The sequence below is a fragment of the Ochotona princeps genome, chromosome 5, assembly GCF_030435755.1.
Source record: "Ochotona princeps isolate mOchPri1 chromosome 5, mOchPri1.hap1, whole genome shotgun sequence".
Taxonomy (NCBI): domain Eukaryota; kingdom Metazoa; phylum Chordata; class Mammalia; order Lagomorpha; family Ochotonidae; genus Ochotona; species Ochotona princeps.
The window spans coordinates 96,230,294-96,252,439 of NC_080836.1; the positions used below are offsets into that span (position 1 = coordinate 96,230,294).

A 22,146-nucleotide genomic window follows, 5' to 3' on the forward strand; every position below is an offset into this window, starting at 1 on the left:
TCATAGCAGACTTACCCTGAGGGAAGAGCTCTCTTGGGTCCTGGGGCAGGGCGGAGCTAGCCATTCTTTCTTTTTTTAAAAAAAAAGATTTATTTTTATAGGAAAGACAGATTTTACAGAGATAAGGCGAGACAAAGATCTTCCATCTGCTGATTCACTTCCCAAGTGGTCACAACAGCCAGAGCTAATCAGAAGCCAGGAGTCAGGAGCCTCTTCTAGATCTCCCACACAGGTACAGGGTTCCAAGGCCTTGGGCTGTCTTCGACTGCTTTTCCAGGCCACACGCTGGGAACTGGATGGGAAGTGGAGCAGCCAGAACACCAACTTCCTCTCTGTCTCTCCTTCTCTGAGTAAATCTGACTTCCCAATAAAAATAAATAAATCTTAGAAAACAATATTTCAGATGACAAATAATACTCAAATATCACAATCTCACACTGGGGTGAAGTAAAGGTATTTTCAACACATCATTTATTGTCATCTCCAGACAGAAAACTAGAGACAATATTAGACAAATTAGAATAGCATTGAATTTCCACAGAGAAAAATACGGTTTAAATTTCATAAAGGAAACGACCGTGAACGTGAAGAAGTGCTTCCCTCTCTGCCGCTGTGTGGCCTTTGGTCTCTTTCACCATGAGTTCTCCACTTCCTCTTAGTAGACTGGCTTTCATCAGGTCACGGTGTTATGAAAATGATCCCCGGGTACCTTGCTACCTACTGTCATTTATGTTTGAAAATCCAGACCTGTTACTATTGGTACATTTGGTAGAATTAGTGAAAGGCATGGGGGAGGTGTAGCTTACGTATTTCAAGCAAATAAAACAAAATGTCACTATCTTTTCTAAAAATTAGCTAAAATAAGACCATTCAGCATGGAAATTTCACTCCAACTCTCTCAACTTCAGTTTTCTTTAGCACAGGTTTTTCTGAGGTCTAAATGAGATGACATAGGCTAGAATCTTTTACAATTAGTTATGTACTATTTCTGTCAATATGTTGGTCTGTCCTAGAATCGTATAGCTATGGCAGTTTGATTGTCAGGTTTGTCACTAGTATATAATTTGCTTTTAAAATGATTTCTTATGAAATTTTTTTCTCAACAAGTGGGCAAACACAAATGAAAACTAAAAGTTTGTCTAGAAGTCAAATTTTTCTGTTTTTTATTTTTATTTTTATTGGAAAAGCATATATACAGAGAGGAGGAGAGACAGAGAGGAAGATCTTCCGTCTGATGATTCACTACCCAAGCAGCCACAACAGTTGGAGCTGAGCCAATCCAAGGCCAAGAGCCTCTTCCAGGTCTCCCATGCGGATACAGGGTCCCAAGGCTTTGGACCATCCTTGACTGCTGTCCCAGGCCACAAGCAGGGAGCTAGATGGGAAGCGGAGCTGCCAGGATTCAAACTGGCACCCATTTGGCACGGTGTGGCAGTGGGGTGGAGGTGGGGACTTAGCCGACTCCACTGTGGTGCTGGCCACATCCTTTCAGTTTTTCTAATAGCTTTGTCACTGCTTCTTTGTATTAAATTTCCTCCATGTGGGATTTGTTTTCTTGGTTTGTCTCTGGTTGATAAAACTACTGTTAACATCAGCATCTTTCAGCCATTATTGTTAAATGTGCTAATCAACACTTATGCCTATTCAGAATACATGAAATCTGTGGAATAGACTTAAAATGGAACCTACAGAGGTTCGTTGTTTTGGGACAAGGTCTCCTCATTGCTGGCCAGAACATCTGGAGAAACAGTCTCATCCCAGACAGGAAGACTCCATGCGCTTATTTAGAACCTTTGCCAGGATTTCTTATAGACGGTTCTTTGTGTTTCACAAAGGCTTATTCTGTAAGCTAACATAATAACCACGTTACAAAGAAAAAAATTCAAACCATTTCTGCTTCTTTGTGAATGATTTTTTTGAAGCAAGACACAGTGGGATTTAAAGGTTCAAGTTTATAAATCAGTGATCTAATATCTGTAATTTCCCTCTTTCCTAATTTTTATTTTTTAATTCACTTCTGGAAATATTTTTTATTGCTGCCATAAAGGTGGTAGATATATTGCCTTTGAGATCTTTGACGTCAATTTTTTTTTTTAAGATTTATTCATTTTTTGGGCCCGGCGGCGTGGCCTAGCGGCTAAAGTCCTCGCCTTGAACGCCCCGGGATCCCATATGGGCTCCGGTTCTAATCCCGGCAGCTCCACTTCCCATCCAGATCCCTGCTTGTGGCCTGGGAAAGCAGTTGAGGATGGCCCAATGCATTGGGACCCTGCACCCGCGTGGGAGACCCGGAAGAGGTTCCTGGTTCCTGGCTTCGGATCGGCGCGCACCGGCCCGTTGCGTCTCACTTGGGGAGTGAAACATCGGATGGAAGATCTTCCTCTCTGTCTCTCCTCCTCTCTGTATATCCGGCTTTCCAATAATAATAAAATCTTTAAAAAAAAAAAAGATTTATTCATTTTACTGGAAAGGCAGTTTTACTGAGGAAAAGACGGACACAAAGATTTCCCATATGCTGGTTCATGCCCCCAAAGGCCACAATGGCCTGAGGTGAGCCAGTCTGACCAGGAGCCTAGATCCTCCTCTTAGTCTCCCACACAGGTGTAGAGACCCAAGGATTTAAGTCATCCTCTATTGCTTTCCCAGGCCACAGCCAGAGAGCTAGATTGGCGTGGAACAGCCTCGACTAGAACCAGCATTTGCAGTTTGAACATTAAAGCTGTTGAGTCACCATGCCTCCCCAACCTCAACATTTCTTGAACTTGTTTTTTGGAAGTTCCTCTAGTGACAGAAAAGTGAATCTGCAGCACAGTGATCGGCAGGTGGAGCCGTTCTTTCTGGAATATTTTTGCTAATTGAGTCATTACCGTTCTTGCTTCAATGCCTTTGCATGTGCTCTGCAAGGCTGTTCCTTCCTGCATCCTTTTTGCATCTAGAACAATCTCCCCATCCAACTCATTCTACCACTCTAAGGCCTTTCCCTCAGTGTCACGAACACACAATATTTATTTTTCCATTCTCTTCCAATTGATTTCATCCCAAGGATATTAGTTTCCTATTCAGTAGAAATATTTGGAGTGACAATTTACTATTACTATTTGGAGTAACAAATTCCTTCAAAGCTTAGTGACTCAATGCAACAAATAATCTTTCACACTGGTCCTTAAGGTCAGGAATTCGGAAGCAGTTTAGTTGAGGGAGTATGGCTCAGCGCCTCGCAAAAGGCTTCAGTCAACTGAAGGTTTGACTGGGTTGGAAGACCCATTCCTAGTACGACTTTCTCACAGGGTATTGGCAAAAGGTCTTGGCTACTCAGCATGAGCTGCTCCTCATGGGTTGGTGAGCATTATCACAACATGGCATGTGACCTAAAAGAAGCCTGTGGTGTATTACTAAACCTCACAAAGGGACATAACTTGGATAGTGTATTGATCGCAAAGAATAATGCTAACACAATGTGAGAAAGGACTATATAAAGCTATGATAGGAATGAAAGTCAGCTTGCCTTCAGCAACCACATCAAAGTAGTTTATCCTTGCTCCTTCCAGCAGAGCCAGTAACATGGACAGGGAGAGGGTCTGGGGATGAAGCACCTACAAGAGACCAGTGGAAGTCTCTCTTGCTCCTTCACCCATCCTTATATACTCTTCCCCCCACTCCTAATTGAGCCATGAAATTGGATACAGATGAGTCCAATTAGTCTAGATGTTTTTAGCTACAAGCCCAGTTCTGGCCCAGCTTAACGAGCACTAATCAACTCCCTAGCCCACAACATATTCTTTTTTTTATTAGGAATCAAATGTTTCCATCAAGAGGGTGGCACTGTGACCCTACTGGTTAAGCTGCTACCTGAAGTGCTAGCATTCCACTTTCAATCCAGCTCCCTGCTAACATACCAGGGAAAGCAGCAGAAGATGGCCCAAGTCCTCGGGCTCCTGCCACCAGTACAGGAGACCTAGAAGAAGCTCCTAGTTCCTGGTCTCAGGCTGGCCCCGCCCTGGCCATTGTGTCCATTTGGAAAGTGAAACAGCAACTCTACATTTCAAATACATAAACAAATCTTTAAAAATAGTTACATAACAATTGCACTAATGTTGCAGGGTGCGAGCGAGATCACACCAGATGTGTCTATGGTTTATTAAGGAGTCTTTATTAATCAAGCTTGGTGACAATAGAGCACAATAGCAAATCACAAGTCCATACGGCAATCCAACCAATCATAATCTAACCAAACATAATCCAAAGAGGAACAATTGGTCATTCTCCTTAAGTCTATCCATTAAGCTGAAGACCTATGTCCCAGCTTCTCCAACAATATAAGTTATCCTAAGAGACATGCAACAAATAACCTGGACACACTTACAAAGCTGCAGACATTCACCTTTCCCTGGCTTCTCTGCCCACATTCCACTACTGCTAGGCCTCACCTCTCCTGGAACTCCTGATAGCACACAAACCAGACACAACATTACTATATCCATAGTTCCATCTGAGCAGTACACAGGGACTATGCTCAGGGGATTACCTGTCCTGGGTCAGTCAAGAGTCAAGGTACCAGAGTAAGGGAAGCACCTGACCAGGAAGAGAAAGAGAGATCCTGCTTTATGGGCCTTTTGAAGGGGCTTGTGAGGGGAGTGGTTACACAACAATGCAATACCGTCCCCTCTCAGTTGATAGGTGAGTCACAGGTGGGCAGGAGCGAATACCTAAGTGTTGTGGACTAAGGAGTTGGTTAGTGCTAGTTGGGATGGGCTGGAACAGGAACTGGGCTTGTAGCTAAAAACAGCTAGACTAATTGGACTCATCTGTATCCAATATCCTGGCTAAATTAGGACTAGAGGGAGTGGTTGAGGGTGGAATTCCATTGCTGTTAAGACAGAGGATAGGGGCCACAGACACATTTCATTTGCCCACTGTCAATGGGTGCTGGCTCCCACTGGTTGCACCCCGTAACACTAACAGTGATGTGTTTCGAGATAGTATTTTCTATAGTGAATTCCATTAAGTAAATTTAAATTCTTTCTCAAGTTTTCTTGCCACAGAGGCAAGCTATTTATCATTTGTATTTTCGATTTTGTATTGCTTACTTAATGGATTTAAAGGAATCTTTTTTTACGTCTTAAATGACACAGTTCCAGAGGCGCAGGGATTCCGCCTTCCAATCTCCATTCCCTCCCCTAATAAGTTATCCTATATTACCACAATAATATAGTCCTTCAACAACAGTGTATCATGACATTGTAGATACAGACAGGTTTAGATAGTCTAGTGTCCTATTGTCAAGGTGTATGTAACAGTTTCATTGGGAGTCTGCCTTTTGTTTGGGAGTAGAGATGCATGCTGCAAAGTGTCTTTACCTCCCAGGATGTTAGTCTCCATTATACAGCTCCTCTATGAGAATATATGTATATACATGTTTACTTATCTATCTATCTATCTTGCATTTTGCATGAATGTTGCCTTATATTAGAGACAACATATAATATTTGACTTATTTTATAACTGCTAAATTCATTGCTCAGGTTTATTGAGGCTTTTTGCTAATTAACGTTGCTGTAATGATTTTTCTTATGTAGCTATTGTATCTATCAAGCCCGATTCTCTAAACCTGTAATTTACAAATACACCTTTCAAGAAAAGGATTTGAATTTGTCAGTAACTGCAGTTTTTGTAATAGTCCTAATAGTAATGAGTTTTATTTTTTCTTCTGTCTGAAGTTTTCCTTGTGAGTAGAAGACTGAGTTGTATGTGTTCCTTAGCTAATGTGAGACAGTTGTAACTTGAAATAGTTCCACGTGCTCTGTTGTCCCAGGAGTCTTTTAAAGAGCTCACAGTTTACTTTGCTGCTTGTTTCTGTGCACCCTCTTCTAGTGCTCATACCAGCATGAAGGGAGCAGCCACATTGATTATTTCACAGAGTTCCTCAAGGTCAAAGAGCTTAGAAGCAGTGTAGTGGGGATGATTCTGGCTCTGGGTTCCCATGGATTTGTAGCCAACAACATCTTTGAGGACTAAATGTGAAAAATAAAAATGGGGCCCAGCGCGGTAGCCTAGCGGCTAAAATCCTCATCTTGTACCTATCTGGATCCCATATGGGCGCCGGTTCTAATCTTGGCAGCCCCACTTTGCTTCCCATCCAGTTCCGTGCTTGTGGCCTGGGAAAGCAGTCAAGGATGGCCCAAAGCCTTGGCTCCTGGCTCCTGGTTTCAGATCAGTTCAGCTATGACTGTTGTAGCCACTTGGGGAGTGAATCATCGGACGGAAGATCTTCTCTCTGTCTCTCCCCCTCTTTGTATATCTGCCTTTCCGATAAAAATAATAAGTAGGCCCTTTTCTCCTCACCTTGCACCACCTCGGCCCTGTTTCTGCCCCGCTAAATAAACCTTCTAAGACACAAAAAATAAATACATAAATAAATCTTCAAAAAAATTGTCAGAATGAATTCTGAATCCTGTTAATTCCTGAGCTTTGTGGAGTGCACTAGTGGAGAAATGTAGTGAGATCCCAGGTGTTTAAATTTATGAATTATGTTCTTATTTTTGCACTGCTGAGAATCTCAATTCAGCGGCGTCTCATTTTCAGTTAACATTACTATGGTCCCACTAGCTCTGTGATGTTCCCATCCGCCCCCTCTGGTAAATGGAGTATTGCAGAAAGGAAAATTGTCTAAGCTTTCTTCCACTCCATTTATTCATGGCCCATGCCTTCTCAACGCACTGCATGCTGTGTGATATGAAGGCCGATCATAGCCTCTCTTTACTCCTTGGAAAAGGCATTTGCTCCAAGCAGAAACCCATTGGTTTTTGGTTTTTTCATATGTGCCAGTTCCTCCCTCCCCTTGGCAATCTGGGGTAAGAAATCCACACTGAGATGTGTGGTTCTAGCACCGAAGATACTGTAGCTAAGCAGTAACAAGCTGTCCTGGGTTTTGGGGTGGGGGTAGATAGATGAGCTGTGGGTAGGGAAGGGAGGAACACATGAGGATACAACAGCCAGCAGACAAGGGAAGGTGAATCAGCAGGTACCTGCTGTGGGAACAAATTGGAAAAGCACTAGGTAATTGAACAAAAAAGGTGTCTGCGCAAAAGGGAACCATCAAAGGCATGACAGTCCAAGCTGGGTGACTGCAGGGGACACAGACATCTCTAACATCCAAACTGAGAATTCAGAAGTCTCTCTCTCTGACTTGATTTAAAAGTTTTTTAAAATAAATTTTAGTGTAAAAAGAATTGTACAATGTGATGTTTTAGAACATGTATGATGATTAACTCAATATGTATTATCCATTGTCACAAACACATGTAATTTCCTTGTGATGAGAACATTCAAACCCTCTCTCCAGGCTATTAATTCTTTCTTTTAAACATTTGCTGATTTGTTTGAATGGAAGAGTTGCAATAAACATCAGAGTACAGTATCTTTAGTACATATTGACTTCAAATTCTTTGGCTATAATGGGAGTGGTATGGCAATGGAATAAAATCTTCAGTGTAAACCTGAAACTGTAGAGCTGCTAGAAGAAAACAATGAAAACATTGGAGAAGCTTTCCATGTCACTAGCCTGAGCAAGAATTTGACTAAAGCATACTTTGGTTATTTTTTAAAAAAGACAAATTTTGGACAAAAATATACAGCTAAGGAAAAAAAAGAATAACATATGGATTACATTAAACCCAAAATCTTCTCTACATAAATGGAAATAATCTAGAGTAAAGAGATAAGTTACAGAATGAGAAAAAAAATCATGAACTGCTTGGCAAGAGGACAAAATTCAAAATATTACAACAAAGTTCAGTCATCCAATAGCAAAATAGCCAGTGAGCCAATGGGAAAATGAGAAAAAGAAATGGACTAAGGCAATTCATCAAAAGATGATATGTAAATGTTCAACAGACATAAGGGAAAATGTGCAACATTGCTAATCATCATAATGATAATTATGGCACAAAGGAAGGCAACCTCAACTTTTGTCTCACATGAAAAAATTTTCTAAGCTCAGAAGCCTCCTGCCACAGTGGTCAGGAGATGAGTTCTAATAAAGGAAGACCTGAAAAAATGGTCCATTCCTGTGAGAAGATCAACAGCTAACAATCCACCAAAGGACAGGGAAGAAACCAAGGCTGAAATAGTAATCCAGTCTAGTCTGCTTGTGCTAAAATAAATAAATAATAAATAAATAAGCCATCAGAAGGGTGTGGTGCATAAACTTTTTTATTCTTTTTTTAAAAATCTGTTCATTATTATTGGAAAGTTAGATTTACAGACATAAGGAGAAAGAGAGAGAGAGAGAGATCTTCTACTGGTGTTTCACTTCGCATGTGGCCACAATGGCCAGAGCTGAGCTGATCCAAAGCCAGGAGTCAAGTGCTTCTTTCAGGTCTTTCATGCAGGTGCAGGGTCCCAAGGCTTTGGACCATTCTGTATTGTTTTCCCAGGCCACAAGCGGGAAGTTAGATGGGAAGTGGAGCTGCTGGGAAAATGGACTGGTGCCCATATGGGATCCTGGCACAAGCAAAGTGAGAACTCTAGCCACTAGGTTATCAGGCCAGGGCCAACTTCTTCCTGTTCTCATTTTGTCTTGCTAAAAGCAGTTTATGGACAGAAGCAAGTATCTTTTACACTTTTATTTTAAAATTTTAAATTTTTTAAAAAAGATTTATTTATTTTTATTGGAAAGGTAAATTTACAGAGAGAAGAGACAGAGAGAGAGAGAGGAGAGAAAGAGAGAGAGAGAGGAAGATCTTTCATCCACTGGTTCACTCCCCAAATGGCTGCAATTGCCAGAGCTGAGATGAACCAAAGCCAGGAGCCAAGAGATTATTCCAAGTCCCACATGGGTGCAGGATCGCAAAGACTTTAGGCCATTTTCCTTGCCTTTCCTAGGCCACAAGCAGGGAGCTAAATGGGAAGTGGAGCAGTTGGGAGATGACTAGCGCTCATACGGGTTCTTGGCATTTGGAGGTGGAGGATTCGCCAGCTGAACCATTGTGCTGAGCCCTATCTTACAAACTTTTTTAAAAAATAATCTTACTTAGTTGATTAGGGTACAGAGGGTCAAGGGCTACAGGAAAGTGGGTAATACCATTGTTTCCTTACTAATATCATCATTTCCCCCTGTATCTGGGGTCAGGGGAGAAACAAAGGGAGAAGCCCCACCCAGCCTCCCACCCATCCCAGGTCCTCAATATGGGGCATACTCCGAGGGTCCTGCTCAAGCAGTTTTGATAGTTCAACAGTTCTGAATTGCTGCCAATATTTCCGATCCAATTGCGTTGAAATCTATTCAGAATCCACTGGCTGACATAGTCCCAATCTTATAAACTTTTAAAGAAACTCCTTGGGGCCCAGTGCAATAGGCTAGTGGCTAAATACTCACCTTGCATGCACTGGGATCCCATATTAGTGCCAGTTTGTGTCCTTGCTGCTCCACTTCCCATCCAGCTCCCTGTTTGTGGCCAGGGAAAGCAGTAAAGAATGGCCCACACTTCGGGAGCCTGCACCCATATGAGAGACTCAGAAGAAGCTCCTGGCTTCAAATCAGCTCAACTCTGACCACTGCGGATACTTGGGAAGTAAGCCAATGGATGGAAGATCTTTCTGTATTTTCTTCTCTCTCTAGATCTGCCTTTCCAATAAAATGAAGTAAATTTAAAAAAAGAAACCCTACCTTTTCTCATTCCAACAGGTGTTTGACCCTAACAACCTATCAGTTCATCTAATTCCTTACAGTCAGAGACAAACAAATTAAAACCACAATGAGAAATAACTTTATTCCAGCTAGATTTTTCTTCTGTTGACTCACTTCTTAAATGATCCAATGGCCTGGATAGGTCAAACCCAGAAGCCAGGAGGTTCCTCCAAGTCTCTCATTGAATGCGGGGACCCAAGCAGTTGGACCATCCTGCAGTGCTTTCCCAAGCCGTCATCAGGGAACTGGGCTGGAGGTGGAGCACCCAATACTTGAACTGGCACCTGTTTGGGATGATGGTGTCACAGGTAGCAGTTTAAACCAGTATGCCACAAGTCGGCCCCAAAAAGGATTCTTATGCAGACTTGTGGGGATGAAAATTGTTGAGAAAAAAGCACAGACCAGAGAGGAAACAGGGAGCAAATTCACAACTAAATCAGATTTATTACAGTTTAATAAACCCACAGAAGAGGCGAATTACTGATGTGCAGAGAGAAGAAGCATATGACAGAGCCCAGTCTGCCAGCAGGTTGGGCTTGTTATAGTTTGAGGGTCTTGGAGTGTTGAGAGGGTAATGGAGATTGGAGAAATGGGGAGGAGGGTGGGAACTGGAGTAGCTCCTTGGGGGCACTTCATTCCCTGGTTCTCATTCCCTGGGGAAGGAGGGTTGCGAGGAAACACAGAGGGTACAGGGTAAAACAATAGACATTGGCTGTTCTGGCCCTTTGAAGTCCCACTGCCTCTGCTTGCTGTTGGAGTCATGTGGCTTGGAACCAGAATAGCTGTGTCATCGGAAACTAGTAATGTCACTGTGGAAAGCAGTATGGGAATTCCTCAGGACATTAACATAAGATCTTTGAAAACTTACATTATTTGACAAGTAGGCAACGTGACATTACTGAGTAGAGTGGAAAGTGTGTTGGGCATTTGGTGTAAGCATTAACATGCTGCCAGGAATGTTCATAGTTCCTAACAGTGTGCCTGGCTCAAGTCCCAGTTCTTGCACTCTTGATCTAGGTTCCAGCACATGCATATTTGGGAAGGTAGCGCTGAGTTTAAGTACTTGGATTTCTGCCTCCCAGATGGAAGATCTCTCATTGTTCTGGCATCTGCCTCCACAGGGTCCAGCCAGGCCATTGTGGGCACTGTAGGGAGTTCATTAGCAGAGGGAAATAAAAAAGTAAAATAAAAAAGCAAAACACTTTATTTTTAAAAAAGATTCATTGTTTTTATTGCAAAGTCAGATATACAGAGAGGAGGAGAGGCACAGAGGAAGCTCTGATGGTTCACTCCTCAAGCCGCCACACTGGCTGGAGTTGAGCAGATCTGAAGCCAGGAGCCAGGAGCCTCTTCCAGGTCTCCATGCAGGTGCAGGGTCCTAAGGCTTTGGACCATTCTCCACTGCTTTCCCAGGCCACAAGCAGGGAGCTGGATGGGAAGTGAAGTGGGGCTGCTAAGATTAGAGCCAGCACCCAAATGGGATCCCAGCGCACTCAGCAGCTGCTGGGCTACTCTGCTGGGCCCCCAAAATAAAACACTTTAAAATAAAACAAAAACCCCAATAATCCGAAATCTCAGAATGGTTTAAATTCTTCACTGTTCGCTGTGTTTTGACTAAGGGGCAAACGTTTTATGAGTTTAGGGGCTTCTGAAAGGAAGGATTTTGGAATGTCAGCTTAAAAAGTGGAAAGTCAGTAAATATTTGCCCAGTAGTGGCTGCAGCGTTGGTTGGAACCTCTTCATCAAACTTCATAAACATGCAATGTTTTCTTTTTTGAGAAATTAAGTGTTTAAACCAAGCGCGAAACAAGTTTTTGTTTGTTTCGTTTTGACGAGAAAAGGGACCAGAAAGCAACTGACAGGACAAAAAGCCAGGACCCAAAGCTTGTGAAAGTCAGCCTCTCTAGGACCGAGCCGGCGCCTGCGCAGGCGCGTCCTGACTCCGCGCGCCTGCCCCGCTTCCGCAGCCCAGTTCCGCCGGGCTGTGTCCCCAGTACACCGGTCCGATGTCTTTCCTTCCGTCCCCGGTTGCTCACTGCCCCTGCGATGGCGTCTGGGCTGGTGCGGCTGCTCCGGCGGGTGCCTGGCCGCCTCCTGGGCCCTGCTGGCCCCGCGCTCGCCCCGCCGGCTCGCGGAGTGAAGAAGGGCTTCCGTGCCGCCTGGCGCTTCCAGAAGGAGTTGGAGCGCTGGCGCTTGCTCCGGTGCCCGCCGCCGCCGGTGCGCCGGTAGGAGCGTGCTGCGGGAGGGCTGGGGCGGTCCAGGCGCGTGGACACCGCGGGCGGAATGGACACTCATTGGAGCGTGGGTGGGCGGGGTGGACATCCACGAGCGGGATGGACACTCATGGAAGTGTGGACACTCATGGAGGCGTGGACATGCATGGAAGGCGTGGGTGGGCGGGGTGGACACCCGCGGGATGCGTGGACACCTGCGGGATGTGTGGACACCTGCGAGAGCGTGTTTTGGCGGGGTGCACGCGTGCGGGAGACGTGCAGGGCGTGCCCATGGCCTCCCGCTGTGGGGTCGCCAGTGGACCTGGGGTGCAGGGGTCCCGTGTCGTCAGGCTCGGGCGCAAGGGCAGCGCGTGCCCCACGGCAGTGCAGAGGAGACGTTAGGTCCAACGGTACAGAACTTTATTTTAGGTGTGACCTTTTTAGCGTATGACTTTGCTATTGATTATGATTGTGAACTTGCATCCTGTAAATGAATTACAACCATATGCTGTTGACAATAGATTATCTCATGGTTGATTTCAGGGGCAACTTTCAAAATGCCATAAGGTTCAAAATCAAATAATGTATTTACTGTTCAGGACCTGAATCTGTGTTATGAGTTAGGTTTCATAACAAGATATAAGATGAAGTTTTTATTTTTTTTTAATGATTGATTGATTGTTATTAGAAAGGCAGATTTGCAGAGAGGAGGAGAGAGAGAGCATCCATTGGCTGGTTCACTCCCCAAGTGGCCGCAATGGCGGGAGCCAAGCGCTCCACGCAGGTGCAGGGCTGCCATGAGGCAGGAAGGTAGCTGGCTGGGCCTTTGGTGTCCGGCATGCCCACGGCTCATGGTAGACCAGCCGGACACTGTTCCCGCTTCCTGAGGAGGCAGGTGGCGGCCCAGCTGGCCGGTTCTTGCTGTCCACAGAGGACACTCGCCTTGAGTTCTGGGGTGTTTGCAGAGGGACAGTGTCCGTGGGACCATGTGTCTCCCTCTTGGCCGACCTCCTCACACTTCCTTCCAGGTTAATTAACAGTTAAAAAAAAGTTTTGAATTTCCTCTTAGTAATTAATGTTACAATAGAGTACAAAGCATTTTTTAGATATAAGTAAGGAAAAGTATTTCTTATGAAAGGAGCTAATGCAGTCACATATTTGAAAAGAAAAGCAGGGCCCAGCACAATGACTCAGTTGGCTAAAATCCTCCCATTGCGTGTCCTGGGTTCCCATGTGGATGCTGGTGTGTGTCCCGGCTGCTCCGCTTCCCATCCAGCTCCCTGCTTGTGGCCTGGGAAAGCAGTCGAAGACTGCCCAAAACCTTGGGACCCTGCACCCACGTGGGAGACCCAGAGAAGGCTCCTTGCGCCTGGCTTTAGATCGGCTCAGTTCCAGTTGTTGGGGCCATTTTGGGAGTGAACTAGCAGATGGTAGATCTTTTCTCTCTGTCTCTCCTCTCTGTAATTCTGACTTACCAATAAAAATGCATAAGTTTTTTTTTAAAAAGATTTATTTATTTTTATTGGAAAGGCAGATATACAGAGAGGAGGAGAGTCAGAGAGGAAAATCTTCCGTCCGCAATGGCTGGAGTTGAGCCAATCCAAAGCCAGGAGCTTCTTCCAGGTCTCCCACGCAGGTGCAGGGTCCCAAGGCTTTGGGCTGTCCTCGACTACTTTCCCAGGCCACAAGCAGGGAGCTGGATGGGAAGCAGAGCTGCCAGGATTAAAACCAGCGCCCATATGGGACCCTGGCGCATTCAAGGCAAGGACTTTAGCCACTACGCTATCATGCCAGGCCCAAGTAAATGTTTAAAAAAAAGAAAGAAAAATAAGAATAGTAGGCACTCAAAGGGAGGGAATGAGCATGTGAGTGTTCCAGCACTGGCCCGGTAATCCTCAATTCCATATCCCCTCAGAAAAGAGTTCCCCGAAAAATGAATACACAGGCTGCCCTTGCTGCCTGCCTTGTCTCACAGGGATCGGAGAGGCAGCAGGTGGCTGAGGAGTCAGGGACCCCAAGGGCCAGAAGGGCTTGCCCCAGGAGCCCACTCTGTCCCTTGGTGAGGTGAGAACAGCTTCAGCCTGGAAAGCGTCTTACAGTAATGATGTTTAACCATCTCTTTTCATTTAACGTTTTTAGTTCAGAGAAGCCCAACTGGGATTACCATGCAGAAATACAAGCCTTTGGGCCTCGGTTGCAAGAGACTTTTTCCTTAGATCTTCTGAAAACCGCATTTGTGAATCGCTGCTACATTCAAAGTGAGGAGGCCAGACGCCAAAAGCTCGGGGTGGACCAAGAGGCTGCCCTTCTGAATCTGAAGGACAATCAGGAACTCGCAGAGCAGGGGGAGCACTTCTCCCGAGCCTGCCTCACGCAGCTGCTCCAAGACCAGTTCCCAGCCTTGCCTGCCGAAGGCCTCCAGGGTCTGGTTGACTTCCTCACTGGTGAGGAAACCGTGTGTCACGTGGCGAGAAACCTGGCCGTGGAGCAGTTAACCCTGAGTGCGGCCTTCCCCGTCCCGGCCGCGGTGTTGCAGCGCACATTCTTCGCGGTCCTCGGAGCCCTGCTGCAGAGCAGTGGCCCCCAGAGGACAGCCGTGTTCATCAGGGTAGGTGGCTACTCGCTGCGCATGCTTGGCTGGACTTGAGGGGAGGAGAAGTGGATTGTGAAATTCCCTTAGGTGTGTTCCTTGGGAATGTCAAGGCCGTTAAGCAGTGGACCCTCAGTGAGGGTCAAGGGCGGTGCGTGGTCAGTACTTCATGGGTGTTCCAGGAGTGAGTGAGGGCCGAGAACGCTCTGCAAGGACTTAGCAGGTCGGGAACTTTATGCTGAGTTAGCAGGTGTCGTTCCACTCTCCCAGGTGGTAGTCTTGGATTTCTAAGTCCCTGGGAAGTACAGATTTTTGTTAACCAGGAGCTTAACTCAATATTTTTCTCATGTAATTGGTACAGCTTGGTTGTTCTGGAGTTTATGAAGTGGGAGAAGTTTAACCATCTGCTGTGAGATGAGAACACTTTTCTCTGATAGCAAAGAGGCTGCATGGTCGCACTGAGTCCTGAGAAACAGTCTTGATTCAAATGCTTGACTGTCAAATCCTTGGATTTCACCTGTTGCTGTGTTAATCTGCTCGTTCCGTTTTTGTGCCAGGCCTGGCCACCTGCTTAGGGAAGGATACCTTACTAACCGGCAGGTTGGACTGTTGCTTGGTGATAGCTGCCTCCCGTCCTGGCTAGGATCTCTAATAGGGTAGGCCACGCCTGCCTCAGACCCTAGTCCTATAGTGACAGCTTTTTCTCAAAAAATTCTCATAAATCCTTTCATAATTTCTAGTCTCTTTATCCTTATAGATTCTGTGGGATTTTAAAGGTGAAGAAATTTTGGTCACATGTTTGAAATATCCACAGGAACTCAAGTGACTCCTTGGGAAATGCATTTTTTAGACCATCATTAGCAATTTCAGCTAAAGATCCTATTAAACATGGACAGTCCGGACGTAAACCAGAGTACTTCAGAAGCTTAATGGAAAATGAAATTAGAAAGCTAATTTATTTGCGTTACAAAGTTTTTTGAAGTCCATGCACATGAAGGATCTTCATGTTTATGAAGTTTATGAAAAATGTGTTATGAAAAACCTATGCATGGAAATTTTAGTATTAAAGTTTTATTTCGATTTTCCCTGAACTGTAAAAAAAATTTTTTAAAGATTTATTTGTTTTGAAAGTGTTGCAGAAAAGAAGATCCTCCATCTTTTAGTTTATGGCCCAGATGGCTGCAATGGCCAGCACTGGACCAGGCGGAAGCCAGGATCCAGGAGCTTCAGCCAGTCCCACTTGAGCGGCATGGGCCCAAATACTAGCTGGCAGAAGCTGGATTGGAAATGAAGCCACCCAGATGGACAGTTGGGTGTCACAGGTGGCGGCTTGACTAGAACTTTCTGTAGTGTCTGGTGTTTGTAAGTCTGTCTTAGAATCAGCGAGTTGGAACTGTAGTATTTCCTTCGTTGATCTTAGTATTGACTGCTAGGCACTCTGCCTGGCCCTGGAACCAAAAGTGGATTAGAAGGAGCCACAACCCATTGGCAGGTGACCTACAATGTGGGAGTTTTTTGGGTTTGGGAATGCTTGCATAGGCTTTACTGCTGGAGGGTCCCAAACCCCGAAATTTGAGACTGAGGATGCTCAGTGCTGAGCAGTTTAGATTTTGTTTATAACCTGTAGCACATTTTTATTTTCTTTTAAAGTTCGGGACTTGTGGTAAAAACGTACTTTGAATTGACTTCTATGTTTATACTAATTTAAATATTTAAACCATATTTTCTACATTCAGGATTTCTTAATTACTCAAATGACAGGAAAAGAGCTCTTTGAAATGTGGAAGATAATAAACCCCATGGGACTTCTGGTAGAAGAACTGAAGAAAAGGAACGTTTCCGCTCCTGAGTCTAGACTTACCCGGCAGTCTGGAAGCACCACGGCTTTGCCTGTGTATTTTGTTGGCTTGTACTGGTTAGTAAGCTTTTATTCTTAATTTCTTAACTTTGGCTGGAAGACATTTCTGTGACAGTCAAATTACATTGCAGATTGTCTAAAATCTCACCCCGTGATAGCCACATATGATTATCTGTTGACGGACGGCTCTCTTGCCAGTCACTCTTAGGGGAAGGTAAGCAGCTTATTTTTAAAGTTTTTATGTTTTTAAGATTTATTTTATGTTTATTTGGAAGGCAGAGTTACAGAGAAAAGGAAAGAGTAAGCTTTTCCATCCACTGGCTTGTTCCCCAGATGGCAGCTGTGGCTGGAGTTGAGCCAAGAAGAAACCAGGAATCAGGAGCTTCCTGTGGGTCTTCCACATGGGTGCAGGGGCCTGAGGCTTTGGGGCTTCCTCTGCTGCTTTCCCAGGCCACAAGCAGGGAGCTGGATGGGAAGTGGAGCAGCCGGGACATAAACAGCGCCCATGTGGGATGTCCCTAGCATACAGGTGCAAGCTTAGCTTATTACACCATGGTTCTGGCCCCAACCTGTATTTTTTTTTAAATGAAAGCTTTTATAAGCCAGTCATTTATTATATAATTTATAATTATAAGTTACATAATCATATAATTTGGGCACCTACATATTTCTGTTTAAAGATGAAAGATCTCTTAAATGTTAATTTGCTTTTGTTGGTAGCTTCAAATGAGCCTGAAACGGGAAAACTAAGGGCTTAATTGTCCATGAAAAATATATAAATTGTACCATGTTGAGAGCTTATTTATTTTGTTAGTAAAAGTTGACCTGCCCTAAACTGATTTCAGATGTTTTTTGGTTGAAATATTAAATATAAACATGGTTTAAGATAAGCAGATTACACTTCTGGTGTTTTTGTAATCGTCCATGAAGGATTCAGTGGGAGAAGTGGTTTTTGGCCTGGAGGTTAAGGCTGCGTTGCGTATCAGGGTGCCTGGGTGGGGAGCAGCCTTGGTCTCCTGTTGTAGCTCCCGGTCAGTGCAGGCGCTGGGAGGCGGTGTTGCTGACTGGCGTCCGTGCTGCTGCCGCTAGCACACAACACCTGGATTCAGTTTTCCCACCGTGTCGTGGGCCAGGGTCCACCTTCCGGGGCATTTGGGGAGTGAACTTGTGGATGGCGGCTCTCACTGCCAGTCCCTCTTGGTCTCTCTGCCGCTCCAAGAAATTAACAGTTTTTATAAAGCGATAGTAGATATTGCAAAGGAGAATGTGGATAGTAAAGCTTCATCTTTTAATTCAGATGTAAAGAAAAATAATGAGATAGTTTTTTTTTTTTTTTTTTTACTCATTCAAGTGACAAACCTCAAACACATCCTTTGTCAGCAGTTCATAGACTGCTGCTGGAAAAAAAAAAGTACATTGTTGCTGTGAATAACTTTGGTAGAATACCAAGAGTCTAAATTTTTCCAACCCTTTGATTTTCTATTTCAGTTTTTTTCTTTTTTTAGATTTATTTATTTTATTACAAAGTTAGATATACAGAGAGGAGGAGAGACAGAGAGGAAGATCCTCCGTCTGATGATTCACTCCCCAAGTGAGCCGCAACGGGCCGGTGCGCGCCAATCCGAAGCCAGGAACCAGGAACCTCTTCCGGGTCTCCTGCGTGGGTGCAGGGTCCCAAAGCTTTGGGCCGTCCTCAACTGCTTTCCCAGGCCACAAGCAGGGAGCTGGATGGGAAGTGGAGCTGCCAGGATTAGAACCGGCGCCCATATGGGATCCCGGGGCGCCCAAGGCGAGGACTTTAGTCGCCGGGCCCTATTTCAGTTTTTTTATTGCCAGTCTTTTAAATGTATTTATAATTTTTATGATAATTGATTTGGGGTGATGCTCACACAGTTAAGCTTGCATGGCCATAGGGGTACTGATGCGGGTGGGGAGGATGGAGGAGTAGAGGAAAGTGGGTGAGACAGCTCTGTTCAGTCTCCTTATGTTCATGGATCTGGGGAGTTGGGGAAACGGCTGCTCCCAGCAGCCAACCACATCACTTCCCTGGGATGGGAGACAGGTGCCCTGTGTCCTAGGGTCCCCAGTGTGGAGCGTATTCTGAGGGTACTGCTAAGGTGGTTTTCCTGGTTCTAAAATGCCGTTGAATTTGTTGCTCCAAGGATGAAGAAATCCTTGGAAGGTCCTTTCGCTGACACAAGCAACCTTAGAGTCAATTCGTCCAGACACTTACTGTCAAAGCATGGCCAGGAAAGATGTCCGGTTTGTTCTGTAGTCCGTGCTACTAAATGTCCTCCTCAGGCCTCAGTGAACTGGTTGTCATGTCCCCCAAGTTCATCTGGGCATGCTGCCCATTGCACAGGCTTCATCAGCTTAGGAGACCCAGTTCTGCCATATGCATTGTACGGTCAGACCTCGGATCCTGTAATTTCCCTCATAGGTGGACAATTTTGAGTCCAGTGTTCCAGACCCTGTCTGCTGGCGTGCCTGTGTCTGCCACCCACATATCTTTAAAAACAAAAACAAGGGCTCGGCAGTGTGGCCCAGTGGCTAAGGTCCTCGCCTTGATCCCATATGGCCGCTGGTTCTAATCCTGGCAGCTCCACTTCCTCTCTATCTCTCCTCCTCTCAGTATATCTGACTTTGTAATAAAAATAAAATAAATCTTAAAAAAAAAAAAAAACAGGGGCCAGCAGCATGGCCTAGTGGCTAAAGTCCTCGCCTTACACGCCCGGGATCCCATATGGGTGCCGATTCTGGTCCCAGCGGCTCCACTTCCCATCCAGCTCCCTGCTTGTGGCCTGGAAAGCAGTTGAGGACGGCCTGGTGCATTGGGACCCTGCACCCGTGTGGGAGACCCGGAGGAGGTTCCTGGTTCCTGGCTTCGAATCGGCACAGCACCAGCCCGTTGCGGTCACTTGGGGAGTGAATCATCAGACGGAGGATCTTCCTCTCTGTCTCTCCTCCTCTCACCTTTGTAATAAGAATGAGTAAATCTTTAAAAACAAACAAGCAAAAAAAAAAAAAAAAGGCAATTATGTTGGCACACTGGTGAAGTTAACACAAATTTGGCATTACCCAGGCCCAGGATGCCTGCCAGCTCTCAGCTGCTTTTCTCCCAGCAGTGCAACACTTGCCTGCCACAGTCATCCTAGACAGTTGTCTACAGCTGGGTTTATTGCCAGTCTTAAAATTGTAGGCCAAAATTGTGAGCAGAGACATTCCTTTCTTGTTTGTTCTGCGCCTAGAAGAATTCCTGGGATGTGATGGTAATGAGTAGTTGTTGAACTGATGAAAAAAAATCAGAAACAAGCTCATGTTCAACAAGAGAAGAGTGATATATAGAGGTGGCAGAACGCATCCCCGTTACTGCAGATGGTATTTTTAAAGGTGCTTACTATCATGAGATTTGGGAGAGTGATGTTTTCAACCTGACAAGTAGTTTGCAAGGTGACTAATGGGGACTGTTGGATCACAACTTTCAAGATGACAGGCCAGAATGCCAGCATCGTTGGGCTGGCTACTCCAATTCTCTGGTTCTAACTTTGTGCAAACGTGTATGTGTGTATGTGAATATTACCAACTTTAATGTGGTTAACTTTTGTTCAAGTTCCCATTAATAAATATTTTTTTCACAAATTCTCTCCACATTATGATTCTCTTACCCTAGAGTGGATCATTAACATATGAAATATTTTGAAAATCCAAGGGAGTTTTAGAGATCTAAAGTTATTAACTTACAAATCGATCTGATTCTAATTGGTGTTCAATCCTAGATGATAAACTCAAAAGAAAGTTTTTCAGTGGGATTTTCCTCATGTTGTGTCACACATAATGAATCCAGTCACAGTTGCCAAGAATATTAATGGTAGTTCAAAGAAAACAGTACCTAGGGCACATCTCAAAAACTTTGTTGAAAGTGGAACTAAAGATAATTTTATTTTGGTGTAAAAACATTTGAAATGCTTGCAGTATTTTCATAATGTATTTTCCATTCACTTTTGGAAGATTCCGAATATATTAACTTGCAGTGGAACTAGTTAAAATTTGGAAGGTGGAGCTGGCGTTTGGCCCAGGGGTTGATGTCTGCATCCCTGGAAGTCTGCCGCCTGCTCCTGGAGGCCCCGAGAGGCGCCCTGAGGCTCTGTGGATTGGTTGCTGCCAGCGCAGGGGAGGCTGTACTGGCTTCCTGCTAGTGTCCCTTGCCACAGCCGTTATGGGCGTTTAGCGAGTAAACCAGTCCGCAGGAGTGTGAATGTGGGCCCTCGCTCTTGCCAGTTCATATATATATATGTATTTTTTTAATTGGAAATTCAGATTTACAGGATGAAGGAGAGAGATCTTCTGTTGACTGATTCACTCCCCAAGTGGCCACAATAGCTGGAGCTGAGCTAATCTAAAGGCAGGAGCCAGGAGCTTCTTCCGGGTCTCCCACGCGGGTGCAGGGTCCCAAGGCTTTGGGCCATCCTCGACTGCTTTTTCAGGCCACAAGCAGGAAGCTGGACGGGAGGCGGGGCAGCTAGGATATGAACTGACACCCATATGGGATCAGGGGTGTGCAAGGCGAGGACTTTAGCTACTAGGCTACCATGCTGGGCCCCTCATGTAATTTTTTTTTTTTTTTAAGAGGAGGCGAATACCTGCATGTGCTGGCCCGCCCTCAGATGACCACAGCAGCTGGGCGTGGGCCAGGCCGGCCGGAAGCCATAGCTTTATCCCAGTCTCAGATGAGTCCAGGGGCCCAAGTCCTCGGGCTGTGTGCTGCTGCTTTCCCAGCTGCTGGATTTAACGGGAACGAGATCAGAAGTGGAGCAGCTGGGCCTGCAGCCGGTGCCCTGTGGTTGTCAGCGTCACGGGCCTGGCTTGCCTCAACACTGGCCCCTACCATTTTTTTTTTTGATCTGAAAGTTGATAGTATCTAAAGTATGTGTTACATGTGATTATTAAGGTGAGATTTAGAAGGTGTAACTGTTTTCCGTGCTGTGTATCATGCACCATGTCATTTAGGGTGTTTGCTCTTCTTTGCAGTGATAAGAAGCTGATCGCAGAAGGACCAGGGGAGACAGTACTGCTGGCAGAAGAAGAAGCTGCTCGAGTGGCACTCAGGAAGCTGTATGGCTTCTCGGAGAACCGACGGCCCTGGGACTATTCCAGGCCCGTGGAGAAGCCGAGCGTGGAAAGGACCGTCGCTGCCAGCTAGCCGGGCGACGTGGCCCTCGCCTGGCCAGCCCCGCGGCCCACGTCCAAGGCATTCCAGGCCCAACATGTTTGCCTTGTTCTTGATGCTTGGTCACTGAAATTAAATCCGTGTTAATCACATGTTTCTTAAGTCTTGTTTATTTTGTCATCTTTTAAAAAACATTTTGTTAAGAAATTTTTGGGGAAGTCTTTCATTTTGTCCTTGTATATTATTTATACAGTGAACTCTATTCCCTCGAGTTTTGTGATGTCATAACTTGAGCGGCGTATTAGGTTTGTTATAACACGAATAAAAAAGTGAACTTTTCCTACGGCCAATGCTGGGCTTATCAGTCCTCAGCCTGTAGGGCTGGCATCCCTGCCTGTGGCCTGGGAAAGCAGTCGAGGACGGCACAAAGCTCGGGGTCCTGCACCTGCTTGGGAGACCTGGAAGAAGCTCCTGGCTCCTGGCTTCCAATTGACTCAGCTCTGGCTCTTGCAGGCATTTAGGGAGAGAACCAGTGCATGGAAGATTTCATTCTCTATCATTTTCTCTGTAAATCTGCCTTTCAAATAAAAACTAAGTAATTTTTTAAAATAGTGACTCTTCCTAAATGTC

General features: G+C 45.1%; 1 protein-coding gene across 1 annotated transcript; it reads left to right on the top strand.

Moving 5' to 3' along the window:
- Window positions 1-11,677: 11,677 nt before the first annotated feature.
- Window positions 11,678-21,678, top strand: MRPL44 (mitochondrial ribosomal protein L44). Its single transcript, XM_012925832.2, has 4 exons — window positions 11,678-11,913; window positions 14,041-14,509; window positions 16,228-16,406; window positions 21,378-21,678. The coding sequence occupies exons 1-4, from the start codon at window positions 11,735-11,737 to the stop codon at window positions 21,547-21,549; spliced, it is 999 nt and encodes a 332-aa protein (XP_012781286.2). The 5' UTR covers window positions 11,678-11,734; the 3' UTR covers window positions 21,550-21,678.
- Window positions 21,679-22,146: the final 468 nt, after the last annotated feature.